The sequence below is a fragment of the Pleurodeles waltl genome, chromosome 1_2, assembly GCF_031143425.1.
Source record: "Pleurodeles waltl isolate 20211129_DDA chromosome 1_2, aPleWal1.hap1.20221129, whole genome shotgun sequence".
NCBI lineage: Eukaryota > Metazoa > Chordata > Amphibia > Caudata > Salamandridae > Pleurodeles > Pleurodeles waltl.
In genome coordinates this window covers 1,353,214,702-1,353,229,002 of record NC_090437.1, presented here as the reverse complement: position 1 = coordinate 1,353,229,002, position 14,301 = coordinate 1,353,214,702, and the positions used below count along the sequence as shown (strand labels likewise).

Sequence of the window (14,301 nt, the reverse complement as noted above, 5' to 3'; positions counted from 1 at the left end):
TGGCACACTGGACTGCTCTGAGTGGCCAGTGCCACCAGGTGACGTCAGAGACTCCTGCTGATAGGCTCCTTCAGGTGTTAGTAGCCTTTCCTCTCTCCTAGGTAGCCAAACCCTCTTTTCTGGCTATTTAGGGTCTCTGTCTCTGGGGAAACTTTAGATAACGAATGCATGAGCTCAGCCGAGTTCCTCTGCATCTCTCTCTTCACCTTCTGATAAGGAATCGACCGCTGACCGCGCTGGAAGCCTGCAAACCTGCAACATAGTAGCAAAGACGACTACTGCAACTCTGTAACGCTGATCCGGCCGCCTTCTCGACTGTTTTCCTGCTTGTGCATGCTGTGGGGGTAGCCTGCCTCCTCTCTGCACCAGAAGCTCCGAAGAAATCTCCCGTGGGTCGACGGAATCTTCCCCCTGCAACCGCAGGCACCAAAAAGCTGCATCACCGGTCCCTTGGGTCTCCTCTCAGCACAACGAGCGAGGTCCCTCGAATCCAGCGACTCTGTCCAAGTGACCCCCACAGTCCAGTGACTCTTCAGCCCAAGTTTGGTGGAGGTAAGTCCTTGCCTCACCTCGCTGGGCTGCATTGCTGGGAACCGCGACTTTGCAGCTACTCCGGCCCCTGTGCACTTCCGGCGGAAATCCTTCGTGCACAGCCAAGCCTGGGTCCACGGCACTCTAACCTGCATTGCACGACTTTCTAAGTTGGTCTCCGGCGACGTGGGACTCCTTTGTGCAACTTCGGCGAGCACCGTTTCACGCATCCTCGTAGTGCCTGTTTCTGGCACTTCTCCGGGTGCTACCTGCTGATAAGAGGGTTCCTTGTCTTGCGCGACGTCCCCTCTACTTCCTGGTCCAATTTGCGACCTCCTGGTCCCTCCTGGGCCACAGCAGCATCCAAAAACGTTAACCGCATGATTTGCAGCTAGCAAGGCTTGTTGGCATTCTTTCGGCACGACTCTCCAAGGCGAGAGGGATCCGTCCTCCAAAGGGGAAGTCTCTAGCCCTTTTCGTTCCTGCAGAAACCTCAGCTTCTTCTGTCCAGTAGAAGCTTCTTTGCACCCGCAGCTGGCATTTCCTGGGCATCTGCCCATCTCCGACTTGCTTGTGACTTTTGGACTTGGTCCCCTTGTTCCACAGGTACCCTAGATTGGAAATCCACAGTTGTTGCATTGCTGGTTTGTGTCTTTCCTGCATTATTCCTCTAACACGACTACTTTGTCCTTAGGGGAACTTTAGTGCACTTTGCACTCACTTTTCAGGGTCTTAGGGAGGGTTATTTTTCTAACTCTCACTATTTTCTAATAGTCCCAGCAACCCTCTACAAGGTCACATAGGTTTGGGGTCCATTCGTGGTTCGCATTCCACTTCTGGAGTATATAGTTTGTGTTGCCCCTATCCCTATGTTTCCCCATTGCATCCTATTGTAACTATACATTGTTTGCACTGTTTTCTAAGACTATACTGCATATTTTTGCTATTGTGTATATATATCTTGTGTATATTTCCTATCCTCTCACTGAGGGTACACTCTAAGATACTTTGGCATATTGTCATAAAAATAAAGTACCTTTATTTTTAGTATAACTGTGTATTGTGTTTTCTTATGATATTGTGCATATGACACTAAGTGGTACTGTAGTAGCTTCAGACGTCTCCTAGTTCAGCCTAAGCTGCTCTGCTAAGCTACCATTATCTATCAGCCTAAGCTGCTAGACACCCTATACACTAATAAGGGATACCTGGGCATGGTGCAAGGTGCAAGTACCCCTTGGTACTCACTACAAGCCAGTCCAGCCTCCTACAGTAGTGTTTTGGCAGCTTAGGCTGATAGAGGTAGCTATAGCAGAGCAGCTTAGGCTGAACTAGGAGACATGCAAATCTCCAACTATACCACTTATATCATATAGGTAGTATATCATAAGAAACACAATACTCAGGGTTACTAAAAATAAAGGTACTTTATTTTAGTGATAATGTGTTAAAAATATCTCAGAGGATATACTACCTTAGGAGGTAAGTAAAATACACAAAATATACACGCCAACCAAAATCAGGTAAGTAAAATAGTCAGAAAGTAGTGCAAACACTGTAGAATACAATAGGATGCAATAGTCCTAGGGGCAACACAAATCATATACTAGGAAAGTGGAATGCGAACCCTGAATGGACTCCTAGGCTAGTGTAGTGTGTAGAGGGCCACTGGGAGTGTAAGAAAAAACTAAGGGTGTCCAAGATACCCCACCCCAACACCCTGCAAAGTAGGAGTAAAGTTCTGATACTTCCCCCGAAACACATTAAACTTGTGATAGAGGATTCTGCAAAGACCACAACAAACTGCAAAGCACTGAAGACGGATTCCTGGACCTGAGGACCTGCAAAGGAAGGGGACCAAGTCCAAGAGTCGTGAAAGTGTCGGGGGGGGCAGGAGCCCACTAAACCCCGGATGAAGGTGCAAAATGTCTGCCTCAGGATGGAAGAAGCCGAAGGTTCTGCAACAACGAAAGGTGCTAGGAATTTCTCCTTCATGCAGAAGATGTCACACAGAGTACTGAAGGATGCAGAGTTGTTTCTTTGGAGAAAGACTGCAAACAAGCCTTGCTAGCTGCAAAGGTTGCGATTGAAGAAAAAGGGTGCTGCCCGGGACCAGGAAGGACCAGGATGTCGCCACTTGGGAGAGGAGAAAAAGGGTGCCCTCAGCAACACAGAGAGCCAAGGCACAAGAAGGCAGCACCCACAGAAGTCCTTGAACATGGGTTCAAAAAGACTGAGCACACGAGTCATCTCAACACTACAAAAGAGGGTCCCACGAAGTCGGACGGCAACTCAGGGAGTTGAGAATTGCAGGACGGAGTGCTGGGGACCTGGGCTAGTCTGTGCATGAAGGATTCCTTGCAATAGTGCACAGAAGCCCTAGCAGCTGCAGTTAACGCGGAGCACAGGATTACTGTCTGGAGAGGGGAGACAAGGACTTACCTCCTTCAAATTTGGACAGGTGGACCACTGGACAGTCTGGGTCACTTGGGTCCACCACCTGTGTTCCAGGGTCCATGCTCGTCAGGATGAGAAGGGTCACAGAGTACCAGTGACCCTGAAGTTTGGTGTCTGCTGGAGCAGGGGGAAGATTCCGTGGTCCCACGGGAAATTTCTTTGTGGCTTCCAGTGCAGAATGAAGGCAGGTAGCCTCGACAGCATGCACCACCAGGAAACAGTTGAGAAAGCCGGCAGGATTAAGCGTTACAATGTCGCTGGTAGTCTTCTTGCTACTTTGTTGCAGTTTTGCAGGCGTCACCTGCTGGTACTGGCCACTGAGAGGCCTCCAGTGTGCCCTCACACCTCTGGTTTCAAGATGGCAGAGGTCTGAGACTCACCGGATGAGCTCTGGGCACCACCCCTGTGGTAGTGATGGACAGGGGAGTGGTCACTCCACTTTCCTTTGTCTTGTTGTGTGCCAGAGCTGGGGCTGGGGATTCCCTGAACCAGTGTAGACTGGTTTATGCAAGGAGGGCACCATCAGTGCTCTTCAAAGCATTTCCAGAGGCTGGGGGAGGCTACTCCTCCCCAGCCCTTAACACCTATTTCCAAAGGGAGAGGGTGTAGCACCCTCTCTCAGAGGAAATTCTTGGTACTGGGCTGCCCAGACCCCAGGAGGGCTGAGCCCTGTCTGTGGGGTGGCAGCAGCAGTAGCTGCAGAGAAAACCCCAGAGAGCTGGTTTGGCAGTACCCGGGGTCCATAGTGGAGCCCTAGGATGCATGGGATTGGCACCCCAATACTAGATTGTGCATGGGTGGACAATTCCATGATCTTAGACATGTTACATGGCCATATTCAGAGTTACCATTGTGAAGCTACATATAGGTATTAACCTATATGTAGTGCACGCGTGTAATGGTGTCCCTGCACTCACAAAGTCCGGGGAAATTGCCCTGAACTATGTGGGGGCAACTTTTCTAGTGCAAGGGTGCCCTCACACTTAGTAACTTTACACCTAACCTTCATTAAGTGAGGGTTAGACATATAGGTGACTTATAAGTTACTTAAGTGCAGTGTAAGATGGCTGTGAAATAACGTGTGTGTTATTTCACTCAGGCTGCAGTGATAGTCCTGTGTAAGATTTGTCTGAGCTCCCTATGGGTGGCAAAAGAAATGCTGCAGCCCATAGGGATCTCCTGGAACCCCAATACCCTGGGTACCTAGGTACCATATTCTAGGGAATTATAAGGGTGTTCCAGTGTGCCAATTAGAATTGGTAAAAATGGTCACTAGCCTATAGTGACAATTTTAAAGGCAGAGAGAGCATAAGCACTGAGGTTCTGATTAGCAGAGCCTCAGTGACACAGCTAGTCACTACACAAGTGCACACATTCAGGCCACAACTATGAGCTCTGGGGTCCTGGCTAGCAGGATCCCAGTGAGACAAGCAAAAACAAACTTACATACATGTAAAAATAAGGGTAACATGCCAGGCAACATGGTACTTTCCTACAACACCACACTCCTTCCACATAGCTTTGACGTATGCAGAGATTAAGTTACTATCTCTGTCTGACACCACTTCTTTAGGGAAATCCACTGTGGAAAAAATTCCCAGGAGGGCTTTTGCCACTACAGGAGCTGTAGTGGTCCTTAAGGGTATGGCTTCAGGATACCTAGTGGCCACTACCACAAGGATAAATATATTGCTTGAAGCTGTTGGAGGGTCAAGGGGGCCAACTATGTCAACCCCTACCCTCTCAAAGGGCACCCCCACCACTGGAAGTGGGATTAAGGGGGCCTTAGGTGTGCCACCAGTCTTGCCACTGGCTTGGCAGGTCACACAGGAGCGACAAAACTCCTTGGTGTCCTCTGGCATATGAGGCCAGTGAAACAATGGAACAAGTCTGTCCCATGTCTTACTTTGGCCCAAATGCCCAGCCAAAGAAATATCATGAGCCAAAGTCAGAAGAAACTCCCTATACTACAAAGGGATGACCAATCTCCTGGCAGCTCCAGGTTTAGGGTCCCTTGACTCAGTATAGAGGAGATTATCTTCCCAATAGACTTTATGGCTATCAGTGATATCCCCATTCTGCTGTTTGACAGCTTGCTGTCTTAAACCTTCTAGTGTGGGACAGGTCTGTTGTGCCACACTCAGATCTTCCCTAGCAGGCCCCCCTGCACCCAAAAGCTCAGCAGTGTCTGCTGCCAGCTCATCTGATGTAGGTTCTGCACAGGGAGAGGATTCCTCTTCCTCAAAAGGAGAATCTTCTGGAGAGGGAGGGATAGTGGGCAAAGATTTACCCTTTCTACCCCTAGCTTTTGGGAGCACTTGGTTCATTTTACCAGGATCCAAATTTCCCTGTCTGTAGGAGGCTGGCCTGGCTTATAGTGGGTACCTGATGGTACTAACACCTTGTGCAGGAGGATGGGCCTGATGTTGCTCTTGTGGCAGCTGTGGAGCCTGTGGATAGTGAAGAAGAGAAGGTAGAAGAAGTAGATATTGACAACCTGTAGGATACAATACTCAGTGTTACTAAAAATAAAGGTTCTTTATTTTAGTGAAAATGTGTCAGAAATATCTCAGAGGATATACTCACTTAGGAAGTCAGTAAAATACACAAAATATACACACAAACCAAAATTAGGCAAGTAAACAGTTAGAAGAGTAGTGCAAACACTGTAGAATACAATAGGATGCAATAGCCCTAGGGGCAACGCAAACCATATACTAAGAAAGTGGAATGCGAACCACGAATGGACCCCAGGCCTAGTGTAGTGTGTATAGGGTCACTGGGAGTGTAAGAAAACACTAAGGGCGTCCAAGATACCCCACCCCAAGACCCAGGAAAGTAGGAGTAAAGTTACCTTACTACCCCAGAAACACAATAACATCGTGTTAGGAGATTATGCAAAGGCAACAACCGACTGCAAAGCACTGAAGATGGATTCCTGGACCTGAGGACCTGTAAAGGAAGGGGACCAAGTCCAAGAGTCACACAAGTGTTCAGGGGGGACAGGAGCCCACTAAACCCCAGATGAAGGTACAAAATGGCTGCCTCCTGGTGGAAGAAGCTGAAGATTCTGCAACAACAGAAGGTGCCAGGAACTTCTCCTTTGCACAGAAGATGTTCCACGGCGTGCTGGAGGATGCAGAGTTGTTTCCACGCAGATGACCGCAAACAAGTCTTGCTAGCTGCAAAGGTAGAGATTGAAGAAAATGGGTGCTGCCTGGGCCCAGGAAGGACCAGGAGGTTGCCCCTTGGAGGAGGAGACAGAGGCCGCACTCAGGAAGACAGAGAGCCCATGCAGAAGCAGGCAGCACCCGCCGAAGCACTTGAAGAGGCATTCAAGAAATCTGAGCACGGCAGTCGTCTCAACACTACAAAGGAGGGTCCCAGGAAGCTGGTGGTCAACTCAGCGAGTTGAGCAATGCAGGACGGAGTGCTGGGGACCTGGGCTATGCTGTGCACAAAGAATTCCTTGCAAAAGTGCACAGAAGCCCTAGCAGCTGCAGTTCACACAGTACACAGGATTACTGTGTGGCGTGGGGAGACAAGGACTTACCTCCACCCATTTTGGACAGAAGGACCTCTGGACTGTCGGGGTCACTTGGATCCAGCTCCTGTGTTCCAGGGACCACGCTCGTCAAGATGAGAGCAGCAAGTGGTACAAGTTGGACATGGGTGCAGACCATTTCACCCAGGACAAGTGGGAAGCCAGCAAATCAGTAAAAATCCCTGCTTTGTTTCCTACTGCTTTTGCTGAGTGTTATGGAAGCAGATGTGGCGGGGTGTCCGAAAGTTGATGGCATCTTAAACCTTAAGCATGAAGACAGAGAATGAGGGCAGTGACACACCAGCAACCATTGCACATCGTCTGGAAGGAGCCACTAGCCAGCATATACAGTATAGCTAGCAGCTTAGTGACAGGTGGTATATTGTGTGGTGTCTGGAGGCTAGCTGTGATTTGTGGCTCAATGTGGTGCAGCAGGCGTAATATGGCAGTCCTGTTGAGTCAGTATATCCGGATTAGGTCTTGTTCCCTGAGTCCATGGAGGGTTGTCCTGTTGCAGAATATCCTTTCCTGCCTTGTGCATTGCCTTTGTGGGTGCTGTGGTGGTGTTTTGGGTTGCTGCGGTGGTGGTTGAGGAAGCTGGTGTGGTTGCTGTCTGCTGCGGCGTCTTGCAAGCTGGGCCAGTATCACTTCCATTTAGTCCTGTGGTTTGCCAATGTTGTGTCTGTGAGTTTTTCTTATGTAGTGGCGTGTGGGCCTCATTTTAACGCCTGGTCTGACCCATGCATTCAAATTTGACACTAATTGGGTCTAGCGTCATTTTCTGTGTGCACCTCCTACTCGTGCGTCATTTTTGCCCGTGGATAAATATATCGCTAGGGGCTTAGCGTGATTTTTTGGAGGGAAACACCTACCTTGTATCTCATTGACGCAAGGTAGTTTCACGCATCCAAAAAATTACGCTGAGCACAATATTTTGGCGCTAGATGTGTCTAACGTCAAAATATAAATATGGAGTTAAGTTTGCGCCAGATTGGCACGAAAACCATGGCTGTAAGCCGGGTCATGATCCCGAAGGTGGGATTGTGGCGGCTACCGGGCTGGAGACCAAAGTCTCCAGCCCAGCAGACATTACCATCCTGGCGGTACTGTTGGCAGTATTACCGCCGGCCCGTTGGCAGTATTACCGCCGCTTTAACACTGACCACCAGGGTCGTAATGAGGGCCTATATCTCCTTTCGGAGTTCTCCGGGTGTGTAGAGTCTGCTGTCTGACGTCATCTGTCTTTATTTTGTTTTTGTTTATCCCAGCACTTTCTAGAACCTTCCTGTGATTGTTTGGAACCTTCTTTAGTGGTGCTACTCTGTATTTCAGGCTTTTTCAGCTTGGTTCCCAAACTATCCCGTCCTATACTGGTATATGTATCGGAAATGATTTTTGGTAGCTGTTTCTCCAGTTTTTATGTTCTTGATAAGTAATCTATATTTAAATATACTGGTATGTTTGGTATCATTGTGGTACGTTTGCAACTCTGTATGTGGGGGATGTACATGTTGTAGAGTCTTCCTCAGGAAAGGTGAGCCAGGAGTAGAAAGTTTCTGTTTGGTAAGCTTCATGAGCTTCTACAATGAAGTGACGTCCCCGCCCTCATCTGTTAGGCCATGCCCTACAAGATGTAGTGTTAATGCTTGTCTGACATTTTCAGGAATGTCTATGGCGTTAGCCATACCGAGAAATGGGTAAAGAGAAGGAACACCTAATGGGGAAAAAGTCCTTTTAATAGTTCTCACTCGAACAACCTGCAGCCTAGTTAGGTGCTCCCTGTTCAGACCACGGACGTCTCCGTATAATGGTGCGTAGGGTACCTGTTGTATGTGAGACAGAGATACTCAGGGTATCCATAAATTAGTGTCAAAACACCATCGTTGGTGGTGCCATGTTGTAGTTGAACTCTTGCTCTAGGCTAGACTGCTGCTGAGGGATGATATCACTTTTGTTTGTAGGTGACTAGGCCAATCCTACAAGTCTCAACTGTCCGTCCAATCCTGCTGGCTCACAAGCAGTACCTCACCAAAACACAAACAATAAAAGGTGATTTGTGGCAGCCTTTACGAATGGACTCAAGAGGGTGACATCTCAGGGGAGTCATGGTTAAACAGAGATTACAATTTCCTCACATGAGCCTAGCACAGAGAACCTAATCTCTAACCTAAAGAGAGTTGGGTGTGGTAAACCTAATCTACCAATGCCATGTCCATGAGAAGAGCCCCCAACCCTTGTTACCTTGGAATGAGGTGTAGGAAAGTACCATCTTGCCTGGAATGTTACCCCCATTTTTACATGTATGTACGTTTGTTTTTGCCTCTCTCACTGGGATCCTGCTAGCCAGGACCCCAGTGCTAATAGTTTGTGGCCCGAATGTGTTACCTGTGTAGTGACTAACTGTGCCACTGTGGCTCTGCTAACCAGAACCTCAGGGCTTCTGCTCTCTCTGCCTTTCAATTTGTCACTATAGGCTAGTGAACACGTTTACCAATTTCAATTGGCACACTGGAACCCCCTTATAATTCCCTAGTATATGGTACCTAGGTACCCAGGGTATTGGGGTTCCAGGAGATCCCTATGGGCTGCAGCATTTCTTTTGCCACCCATAGGGAGCTCAGACAAACCTTTACAAAGGACTGCCATTGCAGCCTGAGTGAAATAACGTCCATGTTATTTTACAGTCATTTTCACTGCACTTAGGTAACTTATAAGTCACCTATATGTCTAAACTTCACTTACTGAAGGTTAGGTGCAAAGTTACTAAGTGTGAGGGCACCCTTGCACTAGCAAAGGTGCCCCCACATAGTTCAGGGCCATTTCCCATGCAGATCATGCAGATCAGTGTTCATGAAGATCCGCTGTAATGCAGATATGTGTTTTGGAGGATCATGCAGAACTGTGATCATGCGGATCCGTGCTCATGCAGATTTGTGTTCATGTAAATCCATGCTCATGCAGATCTGTGGTTGTGCAGATCATGCAGAACTATGTCCATGAGATGTGATGTTACCTCTACTTTCTCTCTCTTCCTTCCAAGCACTTCCTGTATTTCAGTTCACTAATAGAATTTATCTCAGTGAGGTTATTAACAGTGACTTCTGTATTTACAGATATACGATATTATAAAAATTATCATTGATGACATTAGAAAGACAGGTAGACATATATTTCATTTTCTAGATTAGTTATATTTTCTAGTTGCATGCTCTGAATTTCTGAAGCAGTTGAAGCATAATGGGCAGCGTTGAAGATACATTCTAAATGACTAGTGTGATATTCTTCTACTTGCCACTTTCTTATCTCTGGTTTTTGATTTATGTGATATAACATTGTGTGGATGTCCACAGAACAGTCAATAGCTTTCTAGTTTTGATGATGATCTTTTTTAATTAGTTGTTCTTTTGTGTTTAATTCTGGCCTCAGTAAGATGATGTAGCACTTAGGAATGAATATACAGCCCAACAGTCCAGCACTAGAGGCAAGAACAGCGAAGATCTCCACGGCCACCATGTACCTGCCCTTCGTGCTCAGGTAGGCTGGGATGAAGGAGACCCAGACGCTGCAGAACACCAGCATGCTGAAGGAGATGTTTCGGGCCTCGTTAAAACTGTCTGGCAACTTCCGCACCTTAAAAGCCACCAGAAAGCTCAACAAAGCCAGAAGACCAACGTACCCGACCACACAATAGAAGGCAGCGACAGACCCTTCGTTACAGAGCAGGATCATCTTCCCAGATTCACTCTTTGTGTCAATGTCTGGGAACGGAGGCCAATGGATCAGCCACACGGTACAGATGATGACTTCCCATAGTGTGCAGAGTAGGATGAGGCTGTAGGATACCCTGGAGCCCACCCACCTCCGTAAGCTACTGCCGGGCTTCGTAGCATTGAAAGCAATGACAACAGTGGTACTTTTAGCCAGAACTGAGGAAACCGCAACAGCAAAAATGATCCCAAAGGCAACCTGTCGGAGGAGGCAGGTCACCTTCCGAGGACGTCCAATAAACAACATGGAGCAGAGGAAGGAAAGCATGAGAGACACGAGGAGGATGTAGGTGAGATCCCGGTTATTAGCTCTCACAATTGCACTGTCCCTGTGTTTCAGAAAGATCACCAGCACTGCAGCAGTGATTAGTGAGAAGAAGATGCTGATGGAAACCAATGTTACACCAAAGGGATCATCGTAAGAAAGGAACTCAATGGTTCGTGGGATGCAAGCATCTTTCTTTTGGTTGGACCACTGGTCTTCTGGGCATGCTATGCAACTGTCCATATCTGGAAGGAAAAGCATGAATTATAATATTAATTTAATGTTTTAAACAGAAACTTTATGATTGAGTATATCACTTTCTGCCTCAAAATTTGCAACAAGAGAATTTGCATTTGAACCCTCTAAGTTGACCAATGATTGACGGATATTAACACATGTATGCCTACTCGCCTTAATTCACCTCTCCAGGGCAATTCTAACTTTCAGGCTTTCATGGGTCAGAAGTGACGGGATAGTTGAGTACTCCCAATTGGTGCACTACCTGACCTCTCCCCCCACCCAGCAGGGCACTTTATATCACTGTTAAGAAGAAGCGGGTGCTCTGAAGCCTCTGTTCTTCACCTCCAGCGGTGAGCTCAAGCTACAAACCAAAGTTCTGCACAAGTTGATGGTGTAAAGGAATACTGAATTACACATTCCGGTACACTATGAACTATATCAAGATGGCCCAGCCTGAAATACTTCCTAAATACAAATAATTAAGGAATTGGACAAACAGAGCTCTGTACATTGCTAATTAATACAGCTCCAACTGTGCCAAGGAAATACAATAGGAAATTCAAAACTTAAGTCACAAGGACAAAACGTGGGTAGTGATAGCACACACTTTCTGCACTAGAACCTTATGGTTGTGGCAAGAAGCCCCCTGCAACCTACCACCATGGACAGAGTTGGGGTGGTCGCCATGGAAGCAGTGTAGGTATGTTTGGAGTTCCCCGCCATTACTGGGCTAGGACAGAACCAGTGGCTTCCTGCCCTTAAGCTGTCTGGGCCTCTGTGTTGGCAGCCCAGTGGGGCTTGTGGGTACATTTGCTGGCACATTAACAGATGCCTTGCCCTTTACTGATGAGCCTGTGGTCCCTTTTTTTGGGTCTTGGTCTCTTGAATTTCTACTGCTGTAAGTGCAGGTGGTGCTCTTGAGGGAGTGTGATGAGTTGGGCCTCTGTGACTTCCAGTGACAGTTGCAGGACATGCGGAAACTTGGTCAGCCATCTTGATGAACCACATTAATTAAACCATGCCTTTGTGGTCAAGCGCGCACTGTGGTTTACCACAAGGGAAGGGCCAAGTTTTCTTTCGACTTCCTCAGGAGTTAGAGAGTTGGAGGAACAGATGTTATCTGTGGAGCTTTAGGAAATTCTCTTGCTAATTTTTGGCATTGGATGTTTGGCAACCTTTGCAAGTTTTCTTAAGTCCAGAGGTTCTGAAATATGTTCAAGGTCATCCAAGTAGTGATGTATCCTTTGCCTTTTCATCTTCTTTCTTTTCTAGTTTGAAAGCCCATCAATTATTCATATATGCGTATTAATGTGATAGCAATGTGTGATAGAATTCAGTGAATGTGCAACATAATTCATATGCTATTTACTGCATTATTCATCATTCATCACAAGGTCTGATTATTTTAAAATAATCAGAGATGTGTATTGAAACCTGGTTTAGACACAGAGCCTTCTCACAGTTAAATTTCAGGTATGGATGCCAGTGCTAAGCCCTCCTCAACAGGCCGTAACATTTTCCAAACATCCTTCCTGAGACAGAACACAGGTGCCAGGTGTCAGCCTGTTTTTGCAATGAAAATAATATAGGTCACATACCTGTCTGATTGGACATTTCACCATCTGAGCATGGCACACAGTCATAGCAGCAGATTGGTTGGTCTTTCCGGATGGCTTTCCTGGTCCCAGGAAGGCAGATGTCACAGCAGAGAGAGCTGGGAATCTGTGAGAAAGAGGAGATCATTGTGGGAATGAAACAAAAAGGCTGTGACTGAATAACCTGCTGTGTTCCTCTGAACTGGGTGTGAGAAACTAGCCTCTTTCTAGCCTTGTTACCCCCACTTTTGGCCTGTTTGTGAGTGTATGTCAGGGTGTTTTCACTGTCTCACTGGGATCCTGCTAGCCAGGGCCCAGTGCTCATAGTGAAAACCCTATGTTTTCAGTATGTTTGTTATGTGTCACTGGGACCCTGCTAGTCAGGACCCCAGTGCTCATAAGTTTGTGGCCTATATGTAAGTGTTCCCTGTGTGGTGCCTAACTGTCACACTGAGCCTCTGCTAACCAGAGCCTCAGTGGTTATGCTCTCTCTGTACAAATTGTCACTAACAGGCTAGTGACCATTTTCACCAATTTACATTGGCACACTGGAACACCCTTATAATTCCCTAGTATATGGTACCTAGGTACCCAGGGTATTGGGGTTCCAGGAGATCCCTTTGGGCTGCAGCATTTCTTTTGCCACCCATAGGGAGCTCAGACAAACCTTTACAAAGGACTGCCATTGCAGCCTGAGTGAAATAACGTCCATGTTATTTTACAGTCATTTTCACTGCACTTAGGTAACTTATAAGTCACCTATATGTCTAAACTTCACTTACTGAAGGTTAGGTGCAAAGTTACTAAGTGTGAGGGCACCCTTGCACTAGCAAAGGTGCCCCCACATAGTTCAGGGCCATTTCCCATGCAGATCATGCAGATCAGTGTTCATGAAGATCCGCTGTAATGCAGATATGTGTTTTGGAGGATCATGCAGAACTGTGATCATGCAGATCCGTGCTCATGTAGATTTGTGTTCATGTAGCTCCATGCTCATGCAGATCTGTGGTTGTGCAGATCATGCAGAACTATGTTCATGAGATGTGATGTTAGCTCTACTTTCTCTCTCTTCCTTCCAAGCACTTCCTGTATTTCAGTTCACTAATAGAATTTATCTCAGTGAGGTTATTAACAGTGACTTCTGTATATACAGATATACGTTATTATAAAAATGATCATTGATGACATTAGAAAGACAGGTAGACATATATTTCATTTTCTAGATTAGTTATATTTTCTAGTTGCATGCTCTGAATTTCAGAGCAGTTGAAGCATAATGGGCAGCGTTGAAGATACATTCTCAATGACTAGTGTGATATTCTTCTACTTGCCACTTTCTGATCTCTAGTTTTTTATTTATTTGATATAACATGTTGTGGATGTCCACAGAACTGTCAATAGCTTTCTAGTTTTGATGATGATCTTTTTTAATGAGTTGTTCTTTTGTGTTTAATTCTGGCCTCAGTAAGATGATGTAGCACTTGGGAATGAATATGCAGCCCAACAGTCCAGCACTAGAGGCAAGAACAGCGAAGATCTCCACGGCCACCATGTACCTGCCCTTCGTGCTCAGGTAGGCTGGGATGAAGGAGACCCAGACACTGCAGAACACCAGCATGCTGAAGGAGATGTTTCGGGCCTCGTTAAAACTGTCTGGTAACGTCCGCACCTTAAAAGCCACCACAAAGCTCAACAAAGCCAGAAGACCAACGTACCCGACAACACAATAGAAGGCAGCAACAGACCCTTCGTTACAGAGCAGGATCATCTTCCCAGATTCACTCTTTGTGTCAATGTCTGGGAACGGAGGCCAATGGATCAGCCACACGGTACAGATGATGACTTCCCATAGTGTGCAGAGTAGGATGAGGCTGTATGATACCCTGGAGCCCACCCACCTCC

The 14,301-nt window shown here is 46.8% G+C and overlaps 1 protein-coding gene across 1 annotated transcript; it reads right to left on the bottom strand.

Moving 5' to 3' along the window:
- Positions 1–9,898: 9,898 nt before the first annotated feature.
- On the bottom strand, positions 9,899–12,547 carry LOC138257253 (vomeronasal type-2 receptor 26-like). The gene is made up of 2 exons (XM_069205894.1): positions 12,403–12,547; positions 9,899–10,809 (listed from the first exon to the last, which is right to left on the bottom strand). Exons 1-2 carry the CDS (start codon positions 12,545–12,547, stop codon positions 9,899–9,901), a joined length of 1,056 nt encoding a protein of 351 aa, XP_069061995.1.
- Between the last annotated feature and the right edge of the window lie 1,754 nt (positions 12,548–14,301).